A 14,328-nucleotide genomic window follows, 5' to 3' on the forward strand; every position below is an offset into this window, starting at 1 on the left:
TATTTGGGTTTAATAATAATAATGATAAAGTTGGAAGGGATCTTGGAGGTCATCTAGTCCAACCCCCTGCTCAGGCAGGAAACCCTATACCATTCCAACTTCTTTATTATTATTATTATTATTATTATTATTATTATTATTATTATTATTATTATTATTATTATTATTATTATTATTATTATTATTATTATTATTATTATTATTATTATTACTATTTCGGACAAATGGCTGTCCAGTCTCTTCTTAAAAACTTCCAGTGTTGGAGCATTCACTGCTTCTGGAGGCAGGTTGTTCCACTGGTTAATTGTTCTCACTGTCAGGAAGTTTCTCCTTAGTTCTAGGTTACTTCTCTTTATCTGGCAAATCTAGTAAATCTAATAAATCAGATAACGATCTTATGGCAGCGATCTCACAAGCAAACGTTTCTTATATCTAGGCTCCTTTTAAAAGAAAAAGAAAATGGCGCCGCTTCATGCCGAATTGCATCCTGGGAATTGTTGTTCCTTTCCCACCGCCGGTGGGCCCCCCCGCGACCAGCATTCGGGCGGCGTTGCAGTTGCCTTGGTAACGGGCGAGCATCTCAGCCTTGTAGGGTTGGTTAGAGCAGAGAAACTAAACAAATTCAGAATGGGGTGAAAAGTACACTCGACACAATACCACAATTGCACACTAGGCAGCGGAAATCATCCAATAAAAAAATGATTGTCAGAACAATTAGAAGAACTCCCAGAATTCTCCAGCCAGCATAACCTTTGCAGAGAATTTTGAAAAACCTATCTATCTATCTATCTATCTATCTATCTATCTATCTATCTATCTATCTATCTATCTATCTATCTATCTATCCATGCACCCACCCACCCACCCACCCACCCACCTACCTACCTACCTACCTACCTATCTATCTATCTATCTATCTATCCATGCACCCAACCCACCCACCTACCTACCTACCTACCTACCTACCTACCTATCTATCTATCTATCTATCTATCTATCTATCTATCTATCTATCTACCGACCTACCTAACTACCTACCTACCGACCTACCTACCTACCTATCTATCTCTAGCTAGCTAGCTAGCTAGCTAGCTATCGGTAGTCCTTGACATACGACCACAATTGAGCCCAAAATGTCATTTGTTAAGTGAGTTTTGCCCCATTCTATGTCTTTTCTTGCCACAGTTGTTAAGTGAATCACTGCACTTGTTAAGTTAGTAACAGGGTTGTTAAGTGAATCTGGCTTCCCCTTTGACTTTGCTTGTCTGAAGATCACAAAAGGTTATCACATAACCCCAAGATATTGCAACCGTCATAAATATGAGTCAGTTGCTAAGTGTCTGAATTTTGATCACGTGACGTTGGCAATTCTGCAATGGTCATAAATGTGAAAAACAGTCATTTATAAGTTGCTTTTTTCAATGTCGTTGTAACAACTTCAAACAAAAGCTCAAGAAGGTATAAAAACCCACCACTCCCAGCTACATGTGGTCAGCTTTCCCAGAGCCCTCTTTCTATCTGGCTCTGCTCTTCAATAAACTGCCACCTTCCTTCTAAAGCAATCTCCATTTTGTTTATTCCCAGCTTAGACTGGACCCTGATGAAGATTTTTCTTTCGACATGGCAAACAAAAATTGAATGAATTTCTGAAATACGAATCGATGAATGCCTGATCTTTCTGGGGGAAAGTTTGCTCAAGCAATCTGAAATTAACTAAGTTTTCATTTAAATTATTAATTTAATTCCTTAGTTCTAAGTGCACTTTCCTGGGGAACTTAGCCTGTTTGAAATCAGCCTGTTTCCTTATATTTAAATCAAAGAGAATATCTGTAACTCAGGGTTGAACTGTGGGGTCCGTGGTGTTTTTCTGAGCTTGGTGGTTTTCTTGCAGACGTTTCAGTACCCAGCTCTAGTGAGCACTCAGCCAGGTAAATGAAACATTGGCAAGCAAACAATCAAACTCAAGGACCAAGAAGGACCTCACTTTTTTCTTATATTTTGTGGTCCTCAGGCAGAGCTTCAATCACACAATAGCAGTTGTCTCTGCAAATCAGCCCGTTTCCCTTACTGACCAATAGCATCTCTGAATGATAAAGAAAAATGATAATATTCAGATGTATTTCTATATTAAAAAAAAACCCTTCTGCAGGAAGCTTATAAGCAGAAAAAGAGACTTTTTCAGACACACAAACAATTCTGCAAATGTTTATTTATACATCTTTTATGAAAGGGATAAGAACAAGAAGATTCCCAGCCCCAGAAAATCTGTTTATTCTCAAATATTTCTCCTGAGTATACACATTAAATTAATACTCCCAAATCAATATCCAGTTCCAGAGGCACCTGAAGGGAAGGGATTAAATAAAGCAACATGATCGCAACCGTACGAACAAAGCCCCGCCCCCTCGTGAGTGGCACATCCACAATTTGCATATAAAAGGAGCAGAGCTTTGATCAAGAAACTATTTTTTTTTTCATTTCCACGCAGATACCCCTGTCCACTTGTTTAGTTTTTAATTGGCACATCTGCATTGAGAACTAGCATAACATGTTGCGTTACAATGAGTCTGTGCAGTGGAGACATAACTTTAGATTTTTTACGCACCGGATCTGCAATGGTTGCCAACCTTTGTGACTTGATGTACGGACTTCAACTCCCAGAATTCCACACCCAGCATACTGACTGAGGAATTCTGGGAGTTGAAGTCCACACACTTTCAAGTTGTCAAGGTTGTTATTATTGCAAGGAACGAAATGACGCTTTGTTCCAGAATAAATCATCTGTAATTTCCAGATTTGAGATGTCCCTGAATATCCCTCCTTTGGATTGATTAACAATTAAAAGATGATGTTTCGAGAGTGAAATCACAGTTAAGACATTGCTGCAAAAAGTGTCAAAAGTGGAAGGGAATTGGGCACAACAATGAAACCCAATTTATAATTTTAAAAAAATTCACGCCGGAGTCCATAATATTGCACAATTCCGCTCCTTAATACAGTAAGTCGGCGTTACTCAACTTTGGCAATTTTTAAGATGTGTGGACTTCAACTCCCAGAATTCCCTAACCAGCAGGAGGAATTTTGGGGCTAAAGTCGATCAATCTTAAAAGTTGCCGAAGTTGAGAAACATTATAGAAGGTAAAGGGTGAAGACACACCACTACATGGGAAAAGAACATTTTGTATTGCAGTAACGTAAAATGTGCTGGAAATGTGTTCTCCTTTGGATTCTTCTCAGGAAATACTTTTCAAGCAAACTTTGGTCTCTCTTGATTTAAACCTTGCAGGGAAAAAAAAATATAGATACTTAAAACGAACTTTCTGATTTCTGTGCAAGTGATTAAATGCACTCAGTGTGTTTTATGTTAGCTTCTGAGGCCACTTTTGTGCTTCAAGATTATTGCATTATTCGCCTGCCACAAACATAGTTCCAGCAGGATGGGTAGCAACTTGGGTACCGCTGAGATCAGCACCTGTTGCCTGGTGTTACCTGAGAACTAAGTTTCCTTTCCTGCAACTGCTTCTGTGTACCAAAATCACAATAACACACAAATACATTATGCACGGGCACCCCCGTTTGCAACAGCTGGGCCTACGACGTTTTTTTTTTTACAATTCTGCAAACCGGTTCCGAAGCAATTTGATACCGAACAGGTTGACCAATAATTTAAATAAATTATAGGACGCAGGGAAAAAAGGAAGTCTCTTGAATGACATAAACATTTTCTCCTAGTGCAACAGAGTGTGTCCCGTGATACTCGAAGTGTTGATGTACGCTGTCCATGGTCTTCCCAAGCCTGAAGATGTCCTTTAGGAAGCAAGTCTGCGCATAGCCTAGTTTTTTTTAAAAAAAAAAGAAAAGAAAGGGAAATAGGATTGGAATTCTAAATTTGAAATGAAAACTGTGAAGACTAAATAGATGTTGATTACCACTGTAGCCATTCTCATGTATATCAGGTAAATTAGGTTTATTTTCCCCCAAAGAACTCTTGAAAATAGTTTATTGAAGATGCTGCAAATGTGGTGTTAAGAGAACCCCAGTTACCATGACAGAATCTTATTTGGAGCTGTCCTTGGTGCTCTCTGAGCTTGGTTGTTTCCTTGCAGACGTTTCTTTACCCAACTAAGTAACATCATCAGTGCTAGAAGGGAGTAGGGTTTGTGGAGAGGAGGAGGAGGAGGACGAGCATGGTTGTTTCCTTGCAGACATTTCTTTACCCAACTAAGTAACATCATCAGTGCTAGAAGGGAGTAGGGTTTGTGGAGAGGAGGAGGAGGAGGAGAAGGAGGAGGAGAAGGAGGAGGAGAAGGAGGACTATGGGGTCCTTGGTACTCTTTGAGCTTGACTGTTTCCTTACAGACATTTCTTTACCCAACTAAGTAACATCATCAGTGCTAGAAGGGAGTAGGGTTTGTGGAGAGGAGGAGGAGGAGGAGNGGAGGAGGATGACTATGGGGTCCTTGGTACTCTCTGAGCTTGGTTGTTTCCTTGCAGACATTTCTTTACCCAACTAAGTAACATCATGAGTGCTAGAAGGGAGTAGGGTTTGTGGAGAGGAGGAGGAGGAGGAGGAGGAGGAGGAGGACCATGGGGTCCTTGGTGCTCTCTGAGCTTGGTTGTTTCCTTGCAGACATTTCATTACCCAACTAGGTAACATCATCCGTGCTAGAAGGAAGTGAAGTTTACTTACAACTTGCTTCTGAAGTTCCGATGGCTGGGATCCCCCCTGCAGTCACATGACTACATTTTGGGCACTCAGCAACCAGCTCACATTGACAGCTGTTTGCAACATCCCATGATCCCATGATTACATTTTACATGTTTCCCCAAAACCCAGCATTTACTTACTGTTTGCCACAAAACCACCCCACAGTGGACAGTTGGTTTTCTTAGCAACTGTGGGGTTCCCTTAACAACGATCGGGCATGGGACAACCCAGTTTATGATTGTCCCAACTTACAACCGTAATGGGCAGGGTCCCCTATGCTCATGTTGATGGCTACTTGTATTATTTTACGATTAAAAATGATAACCATGCAGATTTGAAATGAGAAAATACCTCTTCTTGAACATCCAGCTCTTCATTCTGGTAAGTTTCTGGAAATTCTATCGGTTCTTTTGATTCCTGCATCAAGGATATCTGGGCCAAAAGAACGTAGAGTTATTCAAATGACAAATCACAAATTAATTGATTGAGTAGATAATACTGTTCTGTTAAACAATTAAGTACAATTCTCTGATAGAATTGTTTCATTGTGACAACAAAAAGTAAATTAAAACCTCTTTAACAGCAATCATCCTTGAATCTGCACAGAGGCATTCTTTCCAAAATTATTTAAATGATATTTAAATATCCACTGTGAACATGTTTTCCCTCACAAAGACAGTTAACCGAGTATTTCTTTTTCAATTAAATATTGCAAAGTGGAATGAAAATAACCAGAACTTATGTGAAAATATTATACGGGTGTAAATAAAACGCCGTACCAATAGGTTCATAAATAAATATAAAATATGTACAGGTCCTACCTTTTCAGCTATAGGGTCTTGGGCCTCCCTATACATGACTTGACTCTGTATGTGTAGTACAGCATCGTGTACAGTCAGGAAAAATACTTCTTTTTGAATGTTATCGTCAAAAAAGGCACAGTGTTCTAATGTTTTAATAATGTGGTCTGCAGGGAAAATATACAATAAAAATATAACCAACACCAGACAGATAACAATCAGTTTGAATATTCACACCTGTTAAAACTATATATATATATGAGATCATTGTAAATCAGCTTTTTTCCCTCCACTGACAGAATAAGTAAATAAAATAAATTTATGTACAGAATACAGGCAGTCCTCAACTTACAACACTTCATTTAGTGACCGTTCCAAGTTACAACGGCACTGAAAAAAAGGGACTTATGAACATTTTCACAGTTACAACTGTTGCAGCGTCCCCACGGTCACGTGATCAAAATTCAGACACTTGGCAACTGACTCGTATCTATGACGGTCGCAGCGTCCCTGGGTCATGTGATCCCCTTTTGCGACCTTCTGACAAGCAAAGTCAATGGGGAAGCCAGATTTACTTAACACCTGTGTTAATAACTTAACAGTTGCAGCGATTCACTTAACAACTCATAAAAACCTCACTTAACAAATACCTCACTTAGCAACATAACTTTTGGGCTCCATTGTGGTCATAAGTCAAGGACTACCTGCATATAGGAGGTTTTTACGACTTGAAGAGGGAGATGTATCATGAATTCTGCAATGTTGGTAACTCGCTGGATTGAAAAATGAAAGGGCTGAGGATGTAATTAGGGATTGTGGTGGGAGGTGATTACTACAATACTTTCAAAAATATTTCTTCCAGACTAAAAATTTCTTCTACACTGTTCTCTGTGCTCTGTTCCCTGTAACAAATAAAAGCTGTAATAATAATGTGCAGATTTTTATTTACCTAGATGTGATGCGATGTATACTGACACATCAATTCTTTTGAACTCTTTGACAATCTGAAAAAAAAAAGATGAGTGTTATCTTAAATATAGCTTTAAGGACACATGGGGAATACTGGAGGGTGTGATCAGAATTTTCTGATCCAGGTCTCATTTAAATTTGTAGATCTAGTACACAAGGCCAAATAAATGTTACCTATTCAGCATTGATGATGTTCCCTAGTTGGGTCCTGAAACGTCTGCAAGAAAACCGCCAAGCTCAGAGAGCATGAAGGATCCCCACCGTTCAATCTGAGCTATACATTTTCTCTTCTGGGGTTATCATTTATCCATGCATAAAAGTTTACCTTTACTTCTGCATCAATTCCAACTGCACTGTTAAATTTGCACTTTTATCACTGCCACCTTTAGAATAGAATAGAGCTGGAAGAGACCTTGGAGGTCTTCTTGTCTAGCCCACTGCTCAAGCAGGAGAACCTATACCATCTCAGACAAGTGACTGTCTAGCCTCTTCTTGAAAATCTCCAATGATGGAACGCCCACGATTTCTGGTGGCAAGCTGTTCCACTGGTTAATTGTCCTCACTGTCAGGAAGTTTCTCCTTAATTCCAGGTTGCTTCTCTCTGGAAACTGATCAAAGAGAGAAGCAACCTGGAATTAAAGAGAAACTTCCTGACAGTGAGGACAATTAACCAGTGGAACAGCTTGCCACCAGAAATCGTGGGCGCTCCATCACTGGAGACGGTATAGGTTCTCCTGCTTGAGCAGGGGGCTGGACTAGAAGACCTCCAAGGTCCCTTCCAGCTCTATTCTATTCTATTCTATTCTATTCTATTCTATTCTATTCTATTCTATTCTATTCTATTCTATTCTATTCTATTCTAATGAAGAGAAGGACTAGGGGTGACATGATAGCAGAATTTCAATATTTAAATAGCTGCCACAAAGAAGAGAGGTCAAGCTATTCTCCAAAGCATCTGAGTGGAAACTAATCAAGGAGAGAAGCAACCTAGAACTAAGGAGAAACTTTCTGATAGAACAATTAACCAGTGGAACAACCTGCCTCCAGAAGCTGTGAATGCTCCAACACTGGATGTTTTTAAGAAGAGACTGGATAGCCATTTGTCTGAAATGGCATAGGGTTTCCTGCCTGAGCAGGGGGTTGGACTAGATGACCTCCAAGGTCCCTTCCAACTCTGTTATTCTGTTCTATTGTTCTATACATGTTGAAGCTTGCAGAAAGAAACCATAAGAGAGTTACAGAACTATTACTATCCCTCTAGCTTTAAATGATCTCATTTTAATGATGGGTTGATGAGGAAAATGAGAAAAATATCCTTACTGTTTTCATTACTCTGACAGCTACTACATCTAGGAAAGAGACGGCTCCAAAGTCAAAAATGAGGCTGTGGAGGGGCACTTGCGGAACATTCACTTTGACGGGAAGTTCTGAGTTCCAATCCACCTGGATCTCCATTTCTTTGGTTGGAATGTCCGGATCGACCGGATCTTCTGGATCATCATCAGATTCAAAACCCTCATTCACGGTTCCCAAATCGCTGATAATGCCATTCTAGTAAGAAGAGACAGATAGCGTGTTCAACACATTCCTTAATTTAAAAAGCCCCTAAATACAGAATTTTTTTTTCTTCACAACAAAATATTTCTAATCAACTCATGGCAGAGCTAACATTTCTTATTTTCTTTACATAAGTCACGATAATGCATGCTCTCTACACAAAACTTCCTGGGAACAGAAGTGATGCCCAGTTCTTTAAAAACCCAAAGCCAGTTTACTCTAGAGGTTAAGGCACCGGGCTACAAAGAGGGAGATGGTGAGTTCTAGTTTGTCTTAGACGCAAAAACCGGTTAGGTGACTTTGGGCCAATCACCGGTACACTGGGAGTTCTAGTGCCATCTTAGGCATGAAAGCCAACTGAGTGAAGTTGGGCCAGTCACCAGGAAACTGGGAGTTCTAGTGCCATCTTAGGTATGAAAGCCGGCTGGGTGATTTTGGGCCAATCACTGGTACACTGAGAGTTCTAGTGCCATCTTAGGTATGAAAGCCAACTGAGTGAAGTTGGGCCAGTCACCAGGAAACTGGGAGTTCTAGTGCCATCTTAGGTATGAAAGCCGGCTGGGTGATTTTGGGCCAATCACCAGGAAACTGGGAGTTCTAGTGCCATCTTAGGTATGAAAGCCAACTGAGTGAAGTTGGGCCAATCACCAGGAAACTGGGAGTTCTAGTGCCATCTTAGGTATGAAAGCCAACTGAGTGAAATTGGGCCAATCACCAGGATACTGGGAGTTCTAGTGCCATCTTAGGTATGAAAGCCGGCTGGGTGATTTTGGGCCAATCACTGGTACACTGGGAGTTCTAGTGCCATCTTAGGCGTGCAAGCCGACTGGGTGAAGTTGGGCCAATCACCGGTACACTGGGAGTTCTAATGCCATCTTAGGCATGAAAGCCAACTGAGTGAAGTTGGGCTAGTCACCAGGACACTGGGAGTTCTAGTGCCATCTTAGGCGTGAAAGCCGACTGGATGAAGTTGGGCCAATCACCAGAAAACTGGGAGTTCTAGTGCTATCTTAGGCATGAAAACCGGCTAGGTGACTTTGGGCCAATCACCGGTACACTGGGAGTTCTAGTGCTATCTTAGGTATGAAAGCCAACTGAGTGAAGTTGGGCCAATCACCAGGACACTGGGAGTTCTAGTGCCATCTTAGATATGAAAGCCGGCTGGGTGATTTTGGGCCAATCACCGGTACACTGGGAGTTCTAGTGCCATCTTAGGCATGAAAGTCAACTGAGTGAAGTTGGGCCAGTCACCAGGACACTGGGAGTTCTAGTGCCATCTTAGGCATGAAAGCCGACTGGGTGAAGTTGGGCCAATCACCAGGACACTGGGAGTTCTAGTGCCATCTTAGGCATGAAAACCGGCTAGGTGACTTTGGGCCAATCACCGGTACACTGGGAGTTCTAGTGCCATCTTAGGCATGAAAGCCAACTGGGTGACGTTAGGCCAATCACTGGTACACTGGGAGTTCTAGTGCCATCTTAGGTATGAAAGCCAGCTAGGTGACGTTGGGCCAATCACCAGGAAACTGGGAGTTCTAGTGCCATCTTAGGCATGGAAGCCGACTGGCTGACTTTGGGCCAGTCACTCTCTCTCACCTTACCTTACCTCACAAGGCTGTTGTTGTGAGGAAAATAGGAGGGGGGTAAGTGTGCTGGATACGTTTGCCATGTCGAGTGATTTGTAAAAATAATAAAGGCGGGATGCAAATGAATAAATAAATGTTCTGTGTTTAGGAACATACAAATGCCTGCATAAATAAATGACACGGAACATATCCTGGACTCTTATCTTTGCCTCTGGCCCTACTGCAAACACAGATCCTGCCCCTTTAAATAAAAAGGAAATAGCTTTGTTTTGGAAGAACAGAAAATCAAGTTCTGCACCCGTAGAAATTTATGGAGATATGCATAATTTAAAGTAAAACATGGCCTTCTCAGGAAAGCAATGGGTTGCCATTTATTTCAAAGTTCATTATGCCCCCTGCACAAGAAAATAAGTCTATTTTTTTTTTGTTGCAAATCTCTGAGTTCTACTAATTTCTCTACACCCAGATTTAATTGTCGAAAGAGGTCATCTGATCATTGTCCTTCTTCTTCCAGCTGAAAATTCTTAACTCAACAACTCTTCCGCCCACAATAGTGTGGGACATTATTACCCACACAAACTTTCAAGTCACATTCCAGGTCTTTTCTTTGGTCCCAAGTTAATTTTCTACTGATTATTGTCTTATCTTGAATTTTCTTCTCTGTAGTCAACCTTCTTGCCTAACCTGGATGTTCTGGCTCTGATGCATTTTTCTCTTCAAATTCTTTCCAAGAATTTTGTATCTCCTTGCTTCCATAATTTAACCTCTCAATCTTCTTCCAAAGATGTGTGATTCGGAGATGCAAGATATATATTCCAAGAGTGAGTTTGGGTGGTGTACAGTAAAAATACAACTTTAGGTTGTTTTGAACACTGTATTTTGTAAATACTTCACCTGGGCACATGAAATTAAACATTAAACAGATGTGCGAAAGGAAAAGTTAAGAGTGTGGATTAAGGGCTTTGGGAATTGACGAGAATTTTGAGACTCGCTTGCTAATTAGATGTTTGTGCCTACAAGTAATTAAAAGTGAAAAAGGAAAACAGGTCACTTGTACAGCAAACGAAAAATAATTTCAAATCAATTGCCCAAGATAAAAGCCCTTTTTAAAACAACTGAGTGAAGAACAAAGATTGGCACTTTACTTTTGTGGCTTTTAATTTTCCTTTCTTGATTAGCTTCTGTATTTTCCTCAGCGCCTTCAGCCTTTTGTTGTACACCCGCACAGCGTCAAACCCCACCTTCAAAGAACAAATTTAATAATTTTTGTTTTAGTCATGTTTACATAGGGTAGGAAATGAAACACCTGGGCTACAATCTATTAAAAAATAGTGGACCTCAGGTGTCTTTTATACATTTATATGCTGACTCTAATAATAATAATGATAAAGTTGGAAGGGACCTTGGAGGTCATCTAGTCCAACCCCCTGCTCAGGCAGGAAACCCTATACCATTTCAGACAAATGGCTGTCTAGTCTCTTCTTAAAAACTTCCAGTGTTGGCGCATTCACCGCTTCTGGAGGCAGGTTGTTCCACTGGTTAACTCTCATCCAGCCCAGAAAACATGCATTCTCCAGCAGTTTCTTGGCCAGTAATCAGCCATATCCAGGTCTGTCTCCTCCTCCTCCTCCTCCTCCTCCTCCACTACTCTGCAACCTCCCTCCCTTGTAGCACTGATACAAAGGTACAATTTAGGGGACACCTGGCTCAAAAACAGTAACTGTGAGAGGGACCTTGGAGTCCTAGTGGACGATCATTTAAAAATGAGCCAGCCATGTGCGGCGGCAGCCAAAAAAGCTAATACAATCCTGGGTTGCATAAACAGAGGCATAGAATCAAAATCACGTGAAGTATTAGTACCGCTTTATAAAGCCTTAGTAAGGCCACACCTGGAATACAACATCCAGTTTTGGTCACCGCTTTATAAAAAAAGATGTTGAGACTTTTGCAAAGCAGACCAACTAAGATTATTAAAAGCCTGGAGACTAAAACATACGAAGAACGGCTGCAGGATTTGGATTTGGCTAATCTAGAGAAAAGAAGGACTAGGGGGGACATGATAGCAATGTTCCAGCATTTGAGGGGCTGCCACAAAGAGGAGGGGGTCAAATTATTCTCCAAAGCACCAGAAGGCAAGACAAGAAAGAATGGATGGAAACTAACCAAGGAGAGAAGCAACCTGGAATTAAGGAGAAACTTCCTAACAGGGAGGACAATTAACCAGTGGAGCAGCTTGCCTCCAGAAATTGTGGGGGGTTTTAAGAAGAGACTGGACAGTCATTTATCTGAAATGGTATAGGGTCTCCTGCTTCAGCAAGGGGTTGGACTAGAAGACCTCATAGGTCCCTCCTAGCTCTATTCTGATTTATGATATTGCCCAGTTGGGCCATGAACCGTCTGCACGAAAACTATCAAACGCAGAGAGCCTCAAGAACTCCACAGTTCCACCCAATATTCTCTTCTATTGGTATCATTTCAACAAACGTAATCCGTGCTATACCTCACACTGAACACTGTGCTGATATTTTGATAAACGTCAGTAGCAAACATTTGAAAACATGACTACTTACAGTAGATTTGACGCTGCTTCTTAGGCCATCGATATTAGCGTAAAAAATGGGACTTGAAAACTTGAGGATCTTCACTCCTTCGGGTTCAACCACCTGTTGCAAAAATAAGTATTGACTTCATTATAAATAAATCCTATTTGCTTTAGGCTCAGAAGAAAAAACCCCTAGTAAAAGGGCTTGACTTCAGAAGTTGTGGATGCGCCATCATTGGAGGCTTTTAAGAAGAGACTGGACAGCCACTTGTCTGAAATGGTACGGGGTCTCCTGCCCGAGCAAGGGGTTGGACTAGAAGACCTCCAAGGTCCTTTCCAACCCTGTTATACTGTTACTACTATTAACCTAAGCAGAGGGTATGAGACTTAAACAATAAGGTAGACAGAACCAAATTTTCCCATCTCTCATGTAGATAAATTGTTCTTGGTCAATTCCCAATTACTTCTATAATATTCTGTACACCCCACAAATAAGGGTCTTCTTCCTAACCTGTATACATCTCTCCCCACTACAGTGACAGCTGTCAATATGCCAATGTGCTATATGAAGATCGAATAGCTATTTGCTCAAATATAGATGGGTCCCCTTCAAACAATCTTTTAAAGTGTCCACAGTGTGCTCTCATTGGCAATCAGAGATAATAAATCCACTTTTGCATCGGACGAACGCCGAAGGGTACACTATACTGGGTATTATCCGTAGCAAAACATCCAGATTCAGCCATAGTTTTCATTCCACACAGCATTAACCTTGTGAACTCTCAAGCTTCCTCCTTCCGTTATATATTCAAGATGGACGGTATTTAATATTTATTTGTTATGTATATGTAGGGGTGTGGGTCTATACATATGTTGTACAGGGTATGTTTCGGTGTGCGTCATGTATGGGTTTCACTTTGAGAGCGAGCAACTAAATTTCATTTTTGATGTGTCCCGTTGTGCCCACAGTAAAAAAAAAAATGACAATAAAGGTTATCTTATCTTATTGTGTACTGTGCATATCTCTGTGTGTATAACACACTGTGTATACAGTATTGTGTTAGATTTGTAAAGACTGTGCCCTTTCGCCATGCCCCAACTATTTCTAACAGAAGCAAGCATTGTTCTGAGGATTTTTATTCTACTTTCATTCTCCTCTATCAGGACTTTGCTTTCCTAATATTATTGTCCACAAAAATGGGAGCAAGCAGCTTTGGCATCCCAGATCTTGCTGAAATATGCTTCTCAGCAGCCAGATAGTCCTCCATTTACGACTATAGTTGAGCTGAAAATTTCTGTTGCTAAGGGAGATATTTGTGAAGTGAATTTGGCCCCGTTTTACGACTTTTCTTGCCACTGTTGTTAAATGAATCACTGCAGTTGTTAAATTAGTGACTGAGTTTTTAAGTGAATCACTGCAGCTGATAAGTTAGTAACACGGTTGTTAAGTGAATCTGGCTTTCCCCCCGTTGACTTTGCTTGTCTGAAGGTCACAAAAGAGGATCACGTGACCCCGGGGGACGCGGCGACCGTCATAAATATGAGTCAGCTGCCAAGCGTCTGAATTTTGATCACGTGACCGTGGGAATGCTGCAACAGTGTGAAAAACAGTCGTACATCCCTTTTTTTCAGTGCTGTTGTAACTTTGAACGGTCACTAAATGAACTGTTGTAAGTCGAGGACCACCTATAATGATGAATGCTGGGAATTGTAGTCCTGCCACTTCTGTAGGTTCTCCTACAGCGAAAATGCTGTGATCTCTTTCTTAAAAACAGTCTTCACAAGACTTTGGTTATATAAAAGGAATTCAATTTGTTCCCATAATCCAGGGTTGGCAACCTTGGCTCTGTTATGACTTATGGACTTCAACTCCCAGAATTCCTAAGCCAGCCACACTGAGGGGAAAGGGAGAGTTTCCAAGCTGAGCCATGCTGGCTCAGAAATTCTGGGAGTTGAAGTCCACGAGTCATAAAAGGGCCAAGTTTGAAGACCCCTGGTATAGGGCAGGGATGGGGAACCTTGGCTCTTTTCTGACTCGTGGACTTCAACTCCCAGAATTCCTGAGCCAGCCACGCTGAGGGAAAAGGGAGAAGTTTCCAAGCTGAGCGTTGCTGGCTCAGGAATTCTGGGAGTTGAAGTCCACGAGTCATAAAAGAGCCAAGGTTG

The 14,328-nt window shown here is 41.1% G+C and overlaps 1 protein-coding gene across 1 annotated transcript in view; it reads right to left on the minus strand.

Moving 5' to 3' along the window:
* Window positions 1-3,771: 3,771 nt before the first annotated feature.
* SLC26A4 (solute carrier family 26 member 4) overlaps window positions 3,772-14,328 on the minus strand; it is a 33,229-nt gene continuing 22,672 nt past the window's right edge. Inside the window, exons 12-18 of the mRNA XM_015828091.1 lie at window positions 12,191-12,283; window positions 10,766-10,861; window positions 7,798-8,028; window positions 6,458-6,512; window positions 5,530-5,675; window positions 5,060-5,140; window positions 3,772-3,833 (exon numbers count right to left, since the gene is read on the minus strand). Of these exons, the coding sequence (XP_015683577.1) occupies window positions 3,810-3,833; window positions 5,060-5,140; window positions 5,530-5,675; window positions 6,458-6,512; window positions 7,798-8,028; window positions 10,766-10,861; window positions 12,191-12,283 (726 nt within the window). The 3' untranslated portion in view covers window positions 3,772-3,809. The remainder of the gene's footprint in view (window positions 3,834-5,059; window positions 5,141-5,529; window positions 5,676-6,457; window positions 6,513-7,797; window positions 8,029-10,765; window positions 10,862-12,190; window positions 12,284-14,328) is intronic.

The sequence above is a fragment of the Protobothrops mucrosquamatus genome, unplaced genomic scaffold, assembly GCF_001527695.2.
Source record: "Protobothrops mucrosquamatus isolate PMUCROS unplaced genomic scaffold, P.Mucros_1.0 scaffold4219, whole genome shotgun sequence".
Lineage (NCBI taxonomy): Eukaryota > Metazoa > Chordata > Lepidosauria > Squamata > Viperidae > Protobothrops > Protobothrops mucrosquamatus.